We start from the raw sequence: 18,011 nt of genomic DNA, 5'->3' as shown, positions 1-18,011 counted from the left end.
TTGTAGTTTTGGGTTATTTCAATTCTTATTCAGCAGCTTTCCAGTTTGAAGTTTTTAGCAATCTAGTTGCTAGGGTCCAGTTTACCCTAGCAGCAAAGCTTTGATTTGAATAAGAGACAGGAATATGAAAAGGAGAAGCCTGAACATAAAAATAAGTAATAAAAAGTAGCAAAGACAATACAATTGTAGCCTTACAGAGCATTTGTCTGTAGATGGGTCAGTGACCCCCATTTAAAAAGCTGGAAAGAGTCATAAGAAGGAGGCAAATAATTAAAAAAAAATAACCTAAGTCATGGCTTTTTTCTGGCCACTCTTCCATAAAGCCCAGCTCTATGGAGTGTACGGCTTATTGTGGTCCTATGGACAGATACTCCAGTCTCTGCTGTGGAACTCTACAACTCCTTCAGGGTTACCATTGGTCTCTGTGCTGCCTCTCTGATTAATGCTCTCCTTGCCCGGTCTGTGAGTTTTGGTGGGCAGCCCTCTCTTGGCAGGTTTGTTGAGGTACAAGAGGGGGGTTGTGGGTGCACTCCTAAGGCCATATAAAAATATATATATATATAAATACAATAATCCCCTGTCTACTATAGTTTATATAAACAAGCTGCTGTGTAGCCATGGGGGCAGTCATTCAAGCACAGGATACACAGTAGATAACAGATAAGTACTACTATAGTTTATATAAACAAGCTGCTGTGTAGCCATGGGGGCAGCCATTCAAGCACAGGATACACAGTAGATAACAGATGAGTACTCATTGTATACTACAGAGCTTATCTGATATCTGCTGTGTATCCTGTGCCCCTACTCATGTTTTAGCTTTGAATGGCTGCCCCCATTGATACACAGCAGCTTGTTTATATAAACTATAGTAGTACTTATCTGTTATCTACTGTGTATCCTGTGCTTGAATGGCTGCCCCCATGGCTACACAGCAGCTTGTTTATATAAACTATAGTAGTACTTATCTGTTATCTACTGTGTATCCTGTGCATGAATGGCTGCCCCCATGGCTACACAGCAGCTTGTTTATATAAACTATAGTAGTACTTATCTGTTATCTACTGTGTATCCTGTGCATGAATGGCTGCCCCCATGGCTTGTTTATATAAAACTATAGTAGAGTTTCTGAAGCAAACATACCCGTTTTCCCAGTGCAGCACAACATTTCATTATATATTCATTAATTCATTTAAAAGACTTTGAATTTTTGATGTTATTGTTCCTTTAAACTGCAGCTTTTTGGGGCCCCACTACTTGCAGGGCCAAGGGTTGCTGCCCCCTAAAGACAGCTGTAACTATTAGGTTTCTACTGAAACCTTGAAGAGTTTGTTAAGAACAGCTCGGTACTACAGTGTTTATTTTGGCCAGGGTGATTATCAATCGCTATAAGATCTACATATATATTTTAAAGAAGTTTATTTTTACTATTAAAGTCGCATTATGTAGGCAGCCAAGATCAACAGATTTTAGCGAAAGAGAGAGAATTAGACTTGTGAAGTCTTGTAAGGTTGATAAAGTGCATATGGACACAAAGCTCTCAGAGCAGCACAATTACAGCAAGTGAGGGAAGCCAACATCCTATAGATACAAGCCCAGATCTACAGCCACACTCATCCTCTCCTTTCAAAACTCACACAGGGGCCACATCACTAATCTGGGTGTTAGTCCATAGACCACATCCTTACCCAACTTTGGTTCAGAGTGAGTAGGGTGTGCAAACCACAAGGTTTTTTACTCCATGTGCTACACTTAAAATGCAAGGGAGAGAGATACCATATGATGTCACAGTTTTATGGTATCTCTTTGTACAGAATATGAACAAAGGGCTGTTCCTGGCTAATTGTGCTTAGTACAGGGAATACCTATATTTCCATAGTTTTATGGTATCTCTCTGTACAGACTATGAGCAAAACTAGGGGGCTGTTCCTGCTGAATTGTGCTTAGTACAGGGGAATACCTATATTGCCATAGTTTTATGGTATCTCTGTACAGACTATGAGCAAAACTGGGGGACTGTTCCTGCTGAATTGTGCTTAGTACAGGGAATACCTATGCTGCCTTAGTTTTATGGTATCTCTCTGTACAGACTATGAGCACAACTAGGGGGCTGTTCCTGCTAAATTGTGCTTAATACAGGGAATACCTATATTTCCATAGTTGTATGGTATCTCTCTGTACAAGCTAAGAGCAAACTTAGGGGACTGTTACTGCTGAATTGTGCTTAGTACAGAGGAATACCTATGCTGCCATAGTTTTATGGGATCTCTCTGTACAGACTATGAGCAAACTTAGGGACTGTTCCTGCTGAATTGTGCTTAGTACAGGGGAATACCTATGCTGCCATAGTTTTATGGGATCTCTCTGTACAGACTATGAACAAACTTAGGGGGCTGTTCCTGCTGAATTGTGCTTAGTACAGGGGAATACCTATGCTGCCATAGTTTTATGGGATCTCTCTGTACAGACTATGAGCAAACTTAGGGGCTGTTCCTGCTGAATTATGCTTAGTACAGGGAATACCTATGCTGCCATAGTTTTATGGGATCTCTCTGTACAGACTATGGCAGGCTTAAGGGGCTGCTCCTGCTGAATTGTATATTTGCTATTACGGTGCTTAATTATATTACAAACAGGGAGAGGGAGATGTTTGCTTCCTCTATTGTTGGAATAATAATAAAGAAATGGGAAGTCCTAGACTTTATTTTTCCATCCGACAAACAAAGTGGCGCCGCTGCGTATTCATTTGCCATTCCCCATAGAAAGGCAACAAGCATAGGAGAGAAAAAAAGAATCCATACCCTGTGCATTGTGAGCTCAGTAATTGTCTGTACAGGTGCAAAGCTCTATGTGATAATGGAAATTAGGAAATTAATATATTCGGCTCAGTTACCTGGAACCAACAATATTAACATTGTCTGTGCCCTCACTGTGCATTCTGCCAACTACTATCACCTCTCATTTTTATTATTGTGTGTATATATAAAGTGTCAGCATATTCTGCAACGCTGTATAATAGAAGCGTCTATACATTTATCATCCAAAATACAAACACATACTGATCCATACAGGTCAACTTGGTTCTGCTCATTCACTACTTTCTAAATGAAACATCCACCTAGGGGGTGCTTTTTAGCTTAAAGGGGGTTTTCACCTTTAAATTAACTTTTTGTATGATAAAATTGGTTTTCATTTTTTATTATTTGTGTTTTTTTTTTTAGTTATTTAGCTTATTATTCAGCAGTTTTCCAGTTTGCAATTTCAGCCATATGGTTGCTAGGGTCCATATTACCCTAGCAACCATGTATTGATCGGATTAAGAGACTGGAACATGAATAAGAGAGGTCTGAATAGAAAGATAAATAATTAAATGCAGCAATAACAGTAAATGTGTAGCCTTAGAGAGCATTTGTTTTTTTAGATGGGGTCAGTGACCCCCATTTAAAAAGCTGGAAAGAGTCAGAAGAAGGAGGCAAATTATTAAAAAAATGAAGACCAATTGAAAATTTGCTTAGGGTTAGCCATTCTATAATATACTAAAAGTTAACTTGAAAGTGAACCCCCCCCCCTTTAATATCATGCGAAAGCAGGGGTATCCAAAATAAAGGAAGGTCACAGTGACATACGCTAGTTAAATATGATTCATTGGAAGAAGCAAATTCTATTTTTAAAAGTATAAATTGCACTCAGTTTGCTCCGTTGCTATGGCACAACGTGTTTATCACATATTTTCTCCCACAGAAAAGGAAAAATCCAGGTTAAGAAAAGAAGGCTTGTAGCTTGCGTTCTCCTATGTCCTCTCTTATCCCCTCCCAGGAAACCAAAATGAGTATTAACCTATGCACTGCTGGCAACCCTTAGTAAAGAAGTGCCATCTTTGGTAGGTCATCCACCTGTGTTGAACTGCAACTGTCAGCATCTCATGTGTTGAGGGGACTCTGAAACTTATTGTATAAAGTACCATACTGCTACTATAGACACCATCTCTCCCAACTATACCTGCTATCCCACAGTCACACTCCCTTCCCAGATACTATTTTCCCACTGTTACTATAGGCACCATCTCTCCCTACTATACCTGCTATCCCACAGTCACACTCCCTTCCCAGAGACTATTATCCCACTGTTACTATAGACACCATCTCTCCCTACTATACCTGCTATCCCACCACAGTCACACTCCCTTCCCAGAGACTATTATCCACTGTTACTATAGACACCATCTCTCAACTACTATACCTGCTATCCCACAGTCACACTCCCTTCCCAGAGACTATTATCCCACTGTTACTATAGGCACCATCTCTCCCTACTATACCTGCTGTCCCACAGTCACACTCCCTTCCCAGAGACTATTATCCACTGTTACTATAGACACCATCTCTCCCTACTATACCTGCTATCCCACAGTCACACTCCCTTCCCAGAGACTATTATCCACTGTTACTATAGGCACCATCTCTCCCTACTATACCTGCTATCCCACAGTCACACTCCCTTCCCAGAGACTATTATCCCACTGTTACTATAGGCACCATCTTCTCCCTACTATACCTGCTGTCCCACAGTCACACTCCCTTTCCCAGAGACTATTATCCACTGTTACTATAGACACCATCTCTCCCCTACTATACCTGCTATCCACAGTCACACTCCCTTCCCAGAGACTATTATCCCACTGTTACTATAGGCACCATCTCTCCCTACTATACCTGCTGTCCACAGTCACACTCCTTCCAGAGACTATTATCCACTGTTACTATAGGCACCATCTCTCCCTACTATACCTGCTATCCCACAGTCACACTCCCTTCCCAGAGACTATTATCCCACTGTTACTATAGGCACCAATCTCTCCCTACTATACCTTGCTATCCACAGTCACACTCCCTTCCCAGAGACTATTATCCCACTGTTACTATAGGCACCATCTCTCCCTACTATACCTGCTATCCACAGTCACACTCCCTTCCCAGAGACTATTATCCCACTGTTACTATAGGCACCATCTCTCCCTACTATACCTGCTATCCCACAGTCACACTCCCTTCCCAGAGACTATTATCCCACTGTTACTATAGGCACCATCTCTCCCTACTATACCTGCTGTCCCACAGTCACACTCCCTTCCCAGAGACTATTATCCACTGTTACTATAGACACCATCTCTCCCTACTATACCTGCTATCCCACAGTCACACTCCTTCCCAGAGACTATTATCCCACTGTTACTATAGGCACCATCTCTCCCTACTATACCTGCTGTCCCACAGTCACACTCCCTTCCAGAGACTATTATCCACTGTTACTATAGGCACCATCTCTCCCTACTATACCTGCTATCCCACAGTCACACTCCCTTCCCAGAGACTATTATCCCACTGTTACTATAGGCACCATCTCTCCCTACTATACCTGCTATCCCACAGTCACACTCCCTTCCAGAGACTATTATCCCACTGTTACTATAGGCACCATCTCTCCCTACTATACCTGCTATCCCACAGTCACACTCCCTTCCCAGAGACTATTATCCACTGTTACTATAGGCACCATCTCTCCCTACTATATACCTGCTATCCCACAGTCACACTCCCTTCCCAGAGACTATTATCCCACTGTTACTATAGGCACCATCTCTCCCTACTATACCTGCTGTCCCACAGTCACACTCCCTTCCCAGAGACTATTATCCCACTGTTACTATAGGCACCATCTCTCCCTACCTATACCTGCTATCCCACAGTCACACTCCCTTCCCAGAGACTATTATCCCACTGTTACTATAGGCACCATCTCTCCCTACTATACCTGCTATCCCACAGTCACACTCCCTTCCCAGAGACTATTATCCCACTGTTACTATAGGCACCATCTCTCCCTACTATACCTGCTATCCCACAGTCACACTCCCTTCCCAGAGACTATTATCCCACTGTTACTATAGGCACCATCTTCCCTACTATACCTGCTATCCCACAGTCACTCTCCCTTCCAGACTATTATCCACTGTTACTATAGGCACCATCTCTCCCTACTATACCTGCTATCCCACAGTCACACTCCCTTCCCAGAGACTATTATCCACTGTTACTATAGGCACCATCTCTCCCTACTATACCTGCTATCCCACAGTCACACTCCCTTCCCAGAGACTATTATCCACTGTTACTATATGCACCATCTCTCCCTACTATACCTGCTATCCCACAGTCACTCTCCCTTCCCAGAGACTATTATCCACTGTTACTATAGGCACCATCTCTCCCTACTATACCTGCTATCCCACAGTCACACTCCCTTCCCAGAGACTATTATCCCACTGTTACTATAGGCACCATCTCTCCCTACTATACCTGCTATCCCACAGTCACACTCCCTTCCCAGATACTATTTTCCCACTGTTACTATAGACACCATCTCTCCCTACTATACCTGCTATCCCACAGTCACACTCCCTTCCCAGATACTATTTTCCCACTGTTACTATAGACACCATCTCTCCCTACTATACCTGCTATCCCACAGTCACACTCCCTTCCCAGATACTATTTTCCCACTGTTACTATAGACACCATCTCTCCCTACTATACCTGCTATCCCACAGTCACACTCCCTTCCCAGATACTATTTTCCCACTGTTACTATAGACACCATCTCTCCCTACTATACCTGCTATCCCACAGTCACACTCCCTTCCCAGAGACTATTATCCACTGTTACTATAGACACCATCTCTCCCTACTATACCTGCTATCCCACAGTCACACTCCCTTCCCAGAGACTATTATCTCTCCATACCTGCCGCGAGTATATATAGGTATTGCTGCAGTGCCGGAGTCCTACCATGAACATCTTTAATACTGAGTTTTACAGCGAGAATCCCTTGAGAGCAGCAAAAAAGCTGTAATTTTTCCCACCTTCCCTCCCTGCTACAGAGTCACACACAACTTACAGAATTCACAACTCTGTATGAAAGTTAACTTAACCCAGCAGCTGCCAGCTAGGCATGCGTTTGTATCCCTGCCATTTAAATGTGATATAAAAGAAGGAGAGAAATATCTTTATGTGAGTGTATCAACTCCCTTCCTACCAAGAATTAAAAATAGACCTGAAGGTATGTTACCCTCTCATCTTAGCGACCCCATTCTATCCTCTAACAAGCAGCAACATTTACAAAGGAATCAGTGCAATATTTCTGCAGTTGCTTCTGCCCGTGTAGGTGCAGCATGGAAAGTCTTCCTTCCCCTATCAGTTACAGACAGCAGCCTGACCTTCACATATCAGCCCAAAACAGCTCAATGAACAGAACTGGTTCCTGTCGGCTGGAATAGAGTAACATAGTAACAAGATTAAGTGGCCCACACAGGGTTAAGGAGGCCACTGCCCATAAACTTGCACCTAAATGCTGTGTTATACATGAAGTATTTGAAGCTGCATTCTGCCCCAGGAGTCCCTTGCGACCAGTATCTTATCACAATCAAGTGCCCAAGGTAAATGTCTCCCCTAGTATCCCTGATAATGGAATATACTGTATGTCTGGCTGTTACTGTTTCAGATAACCCCACCCTGCCTCCCCGCAGCTGTCGTTCTGCATCGGATCAGCACCTTTACTCAACAACCTTTTTACTCAATTACTTGCAGCCCCAATGTAATCTGTATATTAAAATACTTTCCACAGGGCGGCTCAATTGGCTCAATTACTGGAATAGCTTGTCCTAACATATCTCTGCTATAATCTCTTTTAATCGAGGGATATGAAGACTAAACATGTAACACTTGCAGTACATTATACAACAGGTATGTTTTCCTTTAAAGGAAAACTAAACCTACTCAGCTAACACAGGGCCTTCCTTCTCACCCACCACAAGTTCACGCCCAAAAACAGCCCTGCACTCCTTATCAGTCTGCCTAAGACTTGTGTAGCGGAGTTGTTAGCTGCCATGTGTAGCCCCTTCTCTTCCATTTTCTTGCTCACGGCTGATGATACACGTGTGCAAGAAGCCAACTTGTTCCTGTCTACAGTGAAGTTGTGGTGATTCAAGTCTGGGGCCTGTGCAAAGCCCTATGTTGCCTAAGTGATTTACATTTTTCCTTTAAAATTTACAACTGAAGCTGGGAGGAACCTAAGCAACTCTGCAATTGGTCTTTTTAATTATATCACTTACATTTGGTTTCATGGGTCAATATCCCCAGCAACCGGAGTGATTTTGAGGCTGCATTTTATTACGTCATTGTACCTTTTTTCATCTTTCTACCTTTTCACTTCATACATCAAATACCTAGTTGTCAGTTTCAGTGAGCCTAGCAACGATCAATTTAAAAGAAAGGCAACACCAAAAATTTAAAGTGTTTCAAAGCTATAACAATATCATGTAGTGTTGCACTGCACTGCTAAAAATTGTGTGTTTGCTTTAGAAACTCTATAGTTGGCTGTGTAGCCATGGGGGCAGCCATTCAAGCACAGGATACACAGTAGATAACAGATAAGTACTACTATAGTTTATATAAACAAGCTGCTGTGTAGCCATGGGGGCAGCCATTCAAGCACAGGATACACAGTAGATAACAGATAAGTACTACTATAGTTTATATAAACAAGCTGCTGTGTAGCCATGGGGGCAGCCATTCAAGCACAGGATACACAGTAGATAACAGATAAGTACTACTACAGTTTATATAAACAAGCTGCTGTGTAGCCATGGGGGCAGCCATTCAAGCACAGGATACACAGTAGATAACAGATAAGTACTACTATAGTTTATATAAACAAGCTGCAGTGTAGCCATGGGGGCAGCCATTCAAACACAGGATACACAGTAGATAACAGATAAGCTCTGAAGAATCTCATTGTGTACTACAGAGCTTATATGTTATATACGGAGTATCCTGTGCCTTTTCTCCTTTTCAGCTTTGAATGGCTGCCCCCATGACTACACAGCAGCTTGTTTATATAAACTATAGTAGTACTTATCTGTTATCTACTGTGTATCCTGTGCTTGAATGGCTGCCCCCATGGCTACACAGCAGCTTGTTTATATAAACTATAGTAGTACTTATCTGTTATCTACTGTGTATCCTGTGCTTGAATGGCTGCCCCCATGGCTACACAGCAGCTTGTTTATATAAACTATAGTAGTGTTTCTGAAGCAAACACACAGCTTGTACCAATGCAGAGCAACAATGCATTATATTTTAAATACTTTGATAAACTTTCAGTATTTGGTGTTACTGTTCCTTTAAACTCCAGACTGGAATTCAAAAACAACCAATCACAAATTTCAGAATGCTATTACCTTATGAAAGATAAAGTTCAATGTCAGGTGAATTTATCACCTAATACTAAAAATGACACCAATATTTTCAACCACCTGAGGCAACCTATTTTGGTCAGGCAGGGAAGTATTTCTGTAGCAATAAGCTTTGGTGCTAAACACCAGTGCCTTTTTTTAAACGAATCTCTCTTTTTATCATGGAATTTAATACCCTGTTGCACATACTCAAAAATCAGCAGTTTTAAAAAAGGCCCATTTTGCCTTGTTCTCACCTCTGCTCTTTTCAGCATCTCCCACTTATTCAGGATCTTCATGGCGAACACTTTATCTGCATTCTTCAACTTGACCACAGCAACCTGCAGAGAAGAACAGAGGGAAGGAAATTAAGAGATGCACAGGAAGAATATGTGGAACTTTTTGGTCTTCTGAGAAGCAGAAGTTTGTCCATAAGACCAGAACAATATGCCAAACGTCCACCCTTCTACCTAATACTAAATTATAATGTGTTCTATCTAGGGATGCACCGAATCCACTATTTTGGATTCGGCCGAACCCCCGAATCCTTCGCGAAAGATTAAGCGGAATACTGAACCGAACTCTAATTTGCATATGCAAATTAGGGGTGGGAAGGGGAAACCATTTCTTACTTCCTTGTTTTGTGACAAAAAGTCACACGATTCCCCTCCCTGTCCCTAAGTTGCATATGCAAATTAGGATATGGTTCGGACTGGCAGAAGGATTTAGCCGAATCTGACTCCTGCTGAAAAAGGCCTAATCCTGGCCGAATCCCGAACCAAATTCTGGATTCGGTGCATCCCTAGTGATATCTCATTCTGCACACCCAGGCAGTCAATTCCTCTATCTTGTTCTGTAAAACTAAGTAGAGGGGTTGGTGGGCAGCTCCTCAAACTACTTTATGTCCCATTCTCTGCAATTATTGATCATTCTCAGTCTAGAATAAGCAACTCGTCAACCTTCTAGGTAAATTTGCTAAATTACTTCTCCTGGCATCTACAGTCATTAGAGTTGGAGGGCTGCAGGTTATATATTGAAAAAACAAATTTTACATAATATTTATAAGGTACATTCTTTGTAATTTCTTTGCAACCAAAGGGGCTTGAGGACCTTGCATGCTACGTATCTTCTTCTGATAAGAGAGAGAAAATAAGGATGAGGAAATAGAGAGGGGATGGAATGACAAGATAGATAAGAAAAAGTAAAGATGGACTAGTGAAAAAAGTAAGGAGAAAAGGGTGAGAGAAGTGAGCAAGAAAGAGTCAGAAAAGAGAAAATGACTATGAGGACAGAGGAGATGGAATAATGAGAAAAGAAGAAAAAATCCAGAAAAAAGAAGTGATGGAATGATAATAGAAGAGGGCACTCACTGCTGAGAAAATCAAGGAAGCAGTCATGAGAAAAGAGAGGAAGAAAGGAATAACAAGCAAGGATGAGGATGGAATTATAAGAGAAGAAAGGAAGGAAAAACAAGAAAAGAGGTGAAGGAAGGATGAGAGAAGAGAGGAAGATGTTATGACGGTAAAGAGGATGAAGGTAGAGTGATGGAAAACTAAAAGAAGATATAAGATCATTAGAAGAGGGGATGGAATGAAGACAAAACAGAGAAAAGAAGCATGAGAAAAGTAAGGAAGGGAAATGGAATTATGAGTGAAAGAGAATGGAATAATGAGAGGGGAAAAGAGGAAAATGAGGATGGAATGATGTGAGAAGAGTGACTAAAATGAGACCAGAGGATAAAAAAGGCAGATGGAGTGGAAGGATGAGAATACAGAGGGAAGAGGAGATGGTATTATGAAAGAACTGATGATAGAATGAAGAGGAACGAGAGGATACAATTATGAGAAAAGAGTACAAGAAAGGATGAGAAAGAGGAAGAAGAGATGGGACATGTCTGGCCTCTGTATCGTTCAGCCTTTACAGTGGCCCCTAGCCGCCAGACATACCTGAGCATTCCATATGAGCTAACTGCATCAGACTGCCAATGCTGATCTCGAAGTAACATGGCCAAATAACAGTACTGCCTTGCTGCTCTTTATCATAAGACAGAGTATAAAATGTGCAGCCAACACAATACAGGTGAGGAACAAGAAAGTTGAGATCCCAGCCAAGAAGAAAACACCAAAGTGCCAAATCTGAATATCTGCACGTGTCCTTGCTAAACTTTGCTAACTTGTCCAACTACTGGCCAAATTGTATTTCTACTATATTTAACTTAAATTATCCTCAGAATGCTCCACAAGCCCTTTTTTTAGTACAGTGCTTTGCATAAAGGAATGCCAGACCCATGGGTACCCAGGGCACAAATAAGCACTCGACCCTATTAAGCAATCTCACTCCAACTGGCCTTCAGACTGGGTCCCCTTAGCTTATAACAAGGTTACAGATTTATAGAAACATTGGGGTAACAGTCACCCTGCTATAGTTCCAGGGGTACCCAGGGCACAAATAAGCACTCACCCATAACTGGCCTTCAGGCTGGGTCCCCTTAGCTCATAACAAGGTTACAGATATATAGAAAGATTGGGGTAACATCAACCTGCTATAGTTCCAGGGGTATCCAGGGCACTGATACGAACTCAGCCCAAATGTCACCCTAACTGCCCTTCAGGCTGGGCCTCCTTGGCTCATAACAAGGTTACAGAAATATAGAAACATTGGGGTAACAGTCACCCTGCTATAGTTCCAGGGGTACCCAGGGCACTAATAAGCACTCAGCCCAAATGTCACCCTAACTGGCCTTATTGGCCCATAACAAGGTTACAGATTTATAGAAACATTGGGGTAACAGTCACCCTGCTATAGTTCCAGGGGTACCCAGGGTACAAATCAGCACTCACCCCAAATCTCCCCCTAACTGGCCTTCAGACTTGGCCCCCTTAGCTCATAACAAGGTTACAGATATATAGACACATTGGGGTAACAGTCACCCTGCTATAGTTCCAGGGGTACCCAGGACACAAATAAGCACTCACCCCAAATCTCCCCCTAACTGGCCTTCAGACTGGGCCCCCTTAGTTCATAACAAGGTTACAGATATATAGAAACATTGGGGTAACAGTCACCCTGCTATAGTTCCAGGGGTACCCAGGACACAAATAAGCACTCACCCCAAATCTCCCCATAACTGGCCTTCAGACTGGGCCCCCTTAGTTCATAACAAGGTTACAGATATATAGAAACATTGGGGTAACAGTCACCCTGCTATAGCCAACCTACACCAGATCCTCTGTTCAACCTACCAAAATCTACAGGTTTGTGCTGACAAGAACAGCTTGTTTTAGCCTGGAATTTTATTCTCCCAGCTTGTCCTTTCCCACATCTTAGCAGCCAGAGATATTTATTTTAACCTTAACAAATGAGATGTTTAACCAATCGAGGAATCCAGGAACTGTACATTCTACTCCTAGTTAGAGCCTCGAGCGCATTAGCAGAGTGTTGCGCCATTTAGGCTGCATAAAGTGAATGCTCAAAGGATACGTCAGTGCCAAATAGTGGCAAACCTGGGTTTCCGCTACTTTTCAGAAATATATTTGCAGTAGAATGGAATTCTTGCATGTAAATCTGAGTTAAGAACTAGTAAATAGCTCCCCTGGGACAGTTTATCAGATATTGAACTGGAAAATCCAGAAGGATTCCTAATTACCCCATTTATCAACATTTTTCCTGACAGTTAGGATACAGTTTAATGGACTGACACATTTAACAAAGCAGATCAATAAGTCAATTTAGCAGAATGGGTTTAGTAAGTAGTTGATGACAATTCTGCTCTATGGGGTGTTAGAGCTTTGCAGCAGGACTGAGCTCTATCACCTCTATGAGTCGTTAATATCTGATGCAAAGAATAAAAGATTTGGATAATATTTTCCTGGAAAACAGTTATGGGGAACCCCACGTGACATGGGGAAAGTCTTCCATTAGTAACATATCTTCCATTCAAACGAAAGGGAAAAGGCATCTTTTCCCTGATCTTCTCCCTGAAAGGATCACATGTGCCATAAGCCAATGAAATTGTGTTGCCTTTAAAACCTGGATATTAACTCAAGATGCCTAAAGAGCATAAACATTTTGGCAGAAAGAGCTTTTAAGGAATGGGGCAAAACAAAGTGATTTCTCACCTCACCAAAGGCTCCTCTGCCGATAACTTTTAAAATTTCAAAGTCTTCTTTATGCAGTCGCATCTGCTTCACTTTCAGGGCAAATGGTTTGGCTGCAAGAGAAAAAAAACGGTATTAATTTTCACTCTCTGACTGCATAGTGTTTCTACTTGGCAGTTTCTGAAATCTACTTGAATTTTTCCTATTTTACGCAAGAGACGTTAATACAAAATATGTAGAAAGCAAGTTGGGAGATGCAAATGAATAACTGGAGGGCAGCAGTCCACTTCCCTTTCTGTGTATGTTTGATGCAAAGATCTGTTCCATAACTTCCACCAGTGCCCAAACTACAACTTCATGCAGAATTCAGAGCCATTAGCTGCTAGATGTTACTTGGGGGGGTGTTTTAACACAAGCCAACTATCAGCAGCTCGCTTTGATTGATGTCACTCAAATGAAAAGATTTAAGTCAGTGTCTGTAAATATTGGGGTACTAACTAGGCCTAGAGCATGGCTGTTAAGCAAATCACTGCCTCATTTCGTTAACCTATCATTGAACTAGACGTAGGGCAGAGATACATGGGCAGATTCGGGGAGATTAGTCGCCTGGCAATAAATCTCCTCTTCTTTGGGGTGACTAATCTCCCTGAACTGCCTTCTCCTGCAATCCCGCTGGCTAGAATGTAAATCGCCGGCAGGATGGCACTCGGAGCACTTTGTTTTCCGAAGTCACATGGCAACAAATCTCCTCTTCTTTGGGGCAACTAATCCCCCCAAACTGCCTTTCCCGGCCATCCAGCCGGCTAGAATGTAAATCACAGGCAGGATGGCACTCAGAGCACTTTGTTTTCCGAAGTTTCCTTGTGAGGCAACTTGGGGCGACTTCGGAAAACAAAGCGCTCCGAGTGTCTTCCCGCTGGCGATTTTCATTCTATCCGGCGGGAAGCCAGATTGGGGAAAGATTAGTCGTCCCGAAGAAGAGGCGATTTGTCGCCGGGCGACTAATCTCCCCAAATCTATCTCTACCCTAATAAAAGGTGGCTGCTGATTGTCTGCTACTGTATATACTGTACATTATAGGTCTACAGCAACTGTTGCAGCTGTCACAACTAAGGAATCTTTCTTGATGTATTTGGCTGAATTGCTAACCGGAGCCGAACCCTGATTGCATATGCATATAAGGGAAAAGATAGGCTAAAAAGAGCCGGAAGAGCCATGTGATGAAAATCCGCAGTATTTTAAAGGAACAGTATTCTAATATAATTAGTTAGCCAAAAATGTAATGTATAAAGGCTGGAGTGACTGGATGTCCAATATAATAGGCAGAACACTACTTCCTGAGTTAGTCAGTGACTTGAAGGAGGGCCACATGGGACATAACTGTTCAGTGAGTTTGCAATTGATCCTCAGCATTCAGCTCAGATTCAAAAGCAACAGATATGACCCATGTGACGCCCCCCCCTTCAAGTCACTGATTGGCTACTGCCTGGTAGCCAGTCAGTGTAAACCAAGAGAGCTGAAAGGCAGGAAGTAGTTTTCTGGCTATTATGTTAGACATCCAGTAACTCCAGCCTTTATACATTACATTTTTGGTAACTAACTATATTAGAAACATTTTTTATTTTGCACAGCCTATCTATTTACCCAGTTTTTATTTTTACACTGAACAATTCCTTTAAGGATTCATTTTCAGTTCGGCTAGGCACTTGGATTTGGCCAAATCAGAATCCTTCTGTAAAAGGCAGAATCAAAAAGCAAATCTTGGATCAAATATTTGTTTCTATAAGTCTAACTGCAATGGGCTGGTCAAAGCTAAATGATGATTGTTTGCCTAATTCACTTGTGTCCTACACAAAAAAAACCTTTATAGTGATCTTGTATCGCTTCATACTTTCACTTTCAGGCATTTAAAGAGCCATATTCACGCTTATTTCTTTAAAGCTTCCCTGTCCCCCAAGAAATGTTGGCAACCCCCATAGCAAATTCTACCATTTATTATTTATCCAAATAGCAGTAATGAAGCCACAAGACAGGATTCAGGCATAACATGAAGGTAAAGTGCTGAGGCCTTGGAAAAATGTTGAAATGTGATCTTTTGATTCTAGGTCCATTGCAGCGGAGAAGTGCAAATTAGCAAACGAGAGAAAACAATGACACCAAGTAGAATTTAAGGCAAGAACACTCTGCGGCGGAGAAATTAGGGCCGGCTCTAAAAATAAACGGCAAATCTGGCAACCACAAACCACACGTAACCTCCAATACAGAAGGAGGGGCCGAACGGCTCAAACTAAGGGCATAACTACAGAGGAAGCAGACCCTGCGGCTGCAGGGGGGCCCAGGAGGTATAGGGGCCCCATGAGGTCCTATTTCATATACAATTTCAATAAACATTGGTAAAACTGGTCAACCTGAAAAATAATTTGCTGTGTAATATCTAGTTGGGCCACTGGCTCAAACCCATATGCAGAGACACCCAATACCTTCCGTGCCTCGGAGTGGGTGACTCACAAGGCTGAGCAACCCAGGGGGCACCCCAAGGTGACTTGCTTCTCTAATACAGAATACTAATCCAGGGGGTTGAACACCCAGTGCTTCAGTGGAACAAAGATTCTGAACAAAGGGGCACATTGGGAAGCACAGCTGCCTCACAGTCTGGGGTTTGATTCCGAGCAGGTCATCATATTCTCTCCATGGTCATGTCTCCATTTTTTATGCATCTCCGGGTTCTTTTTTGGCCTCTGGTCTGTAGTTCAGATATTCAGGTGCCACCAGAGTGCGTTTTCTGCCATAAGCAGCCACTAGGCAGGACTATACTGGGGTAACCGAAAGTCATTTTTAACAAGATATTCAGCTCTTTTAGCAATTATGTTTGCTACTCCTATGACCCTCACCCAAGTCCAAGTACTGGAGATAATTACACAAGAGCGAGGAGACATCAGGTCCATACCTCCCAATATTTTGGGGAAAAAAAGAGGGACAAAAAGATTTCCTTGTGGAACGCGCCGACAATTTTTGACCATGTCTGTTTTTTTTGGCCACCCCCCCTAATTACCATGTCCATTTTAAAATATTTGTCAGGTTATTAAAGTCTGAACATATTTCTGTTGTTTTTATGTGTTATTACAATTATGCTAATGAAGTTGAATTGCTCTTTAAGCTGCAAATCAGTTTCCCCAAGAGACCTGCTTATGTTAAATGGGATTGTTGCACGAAAAACGGTACAGTTAGGCGGTATATAGGTCTTGAGCTTCAAGCACCTTGTCAGCAGGTATTAACACCATGGGGACCAGAGCAATGGACAAAGCCAGACGCCAGGTCCAAGTCATAAACATGAAGGTCTATGAAGGGCCGGAACGAAAACTGGACTGGAACAGAAAGTCAGAACCAAAATGTAAGTATGAGCAGCAGGAGCAGATGCAAATATGCAATCTTGGAAGAAGAACATACTGATACTGCAGCATGGAGCATAATGCCAAGCGTCTAATAAAATGTGCCCTTTACGGCCATTTAAATTATTTAACTCAGTAGGAAATGCACAGGTATTGTGAGGTAGTGGAAAAAGATGAAGGATAAGTCTATCTGTGAAGCAATTCATCTGAGCAAGCCAAGAAATTTTTCCGGGTCTGTAACTCCCAGATGCAGCGTTCATTCCACTGCAACCTTTAATCTTCTTGTAAATATTTTATATACAACATTTCAGATATTTAGTTTCATTTTACAAGACATTTAATGTGCTCGGCTCCTAACAATCTGTTCTGGGAAGGGGGTTTTCCTACCATGCCAAAAAAAAATGGCAAATTAGCACAAATTGACCTAGAAAATGCAACTTTATGTAACTGCCTAAACTCTTTGAGCGGCAGTGGTTGGCTCTTTGACCTATACAGCACGTTCAACAAACGCACAACCGGTACGATAGTCTTTTATGTGATGCCTACATTCTACTTGAAAAAGAAAAGAACCTTGTTTGTGACGGTGTAATTCCTTGTGTATAAACGTTCTCCAATTTCCGGAACCTACTTCGGTTCTCAATATTTCCAACTTGATATCTTCTAGATTCAAAATAAATGATCCCACAATAGTCACTTGTTTTAATTTATATGCTGATTGTATTCTCAAATTAGATTGCTATCACCCCAATCAATTCCACTTTTAATAAATTAAAAGATAAAGTGCTACGTGCTACTGTTTCACATCTGTGCCATGATTCTTATTTATACTTGTACATTTTAATTAAGAATTTTAGTGCTAAGTGCTTATATTCCACAACTGTGTCGTAATTAGTTCACTGCTATTTAATTAAAGTGCCAGGTGCTTAACTTTTCACACAGTGTAACCCACAATGCCTGCATTCTACAGCACTTATGGTAAAAGCAGAAAAATACAGTTAATTTCTCACTGTAAAAATGAGTTCCAGGTTTATGGAAATACTTTGTCTATTAGTCTCCGACATACGAGTCCCCCCTAATACTCTCACCCTAACTGGCCTTTAGCCTGGGCATTACATGCTATTCAGTAAAGTAAATAAGAAATCAGCCAAACACTTGGAGACACATGGCCAGATTCAGGGAGATTAGTCGCCCATCCACAAATTCCCTCTTCTTCGGGGCGACTAATATCCATGAAC

General features: G+C 41.9%; 1 protein-coding gene across 5 annotated transcripts in view; it reads right to left on the bottom strand.

The window, feature by feature from the left end:
• cdc42bpa.S (CDC42 binding protein kinase alpha S homeolog) overlaps positions 1–18,011 on the bottom strand; it is a 124,707-nt gene that overhangs the window by 70,363 nt on the left and 36,333 nt on the right. For all 5 annotated transcript variants that reach the window (XM_041564227.1, XM_041564228.1, XM_041564230.1 and 2 more), the window contains exons 2-3: positions 13,409–13,500; positions 9,548–9,631 (exon numbers count right to left, since the gene is read on the bottom strand). In XM_041564227.1, coding sequence (XP_041420161.1) covers positions 9,548–9,631; positions 13,409–13,500 — 176 coding nt within the window. The remainder of the gene's footprint in view (positions 1–9,547; positions 9,632–13,408; positions 13,501–18,011) is intronic.

Source organism: Xenopus laevis, chromosome 5S (assembly GCF_017654675.1).
Source record: "Xenopus laevis strain J_2021 chromosome 5S, Xenopus_laevis_v10.1, whole genome shotgun sequence".
Classification (NCBI taxonomy): Eukaryota; Metazoa; Chordata; class Amphibia; order Anura; family Pipidae; genus Xenopus; species Xenopus laevis.
Note: the sequence above shows the minus strand (reverse complement) of the source record. Positions and strands in the feature narration are given on the sequence as shown.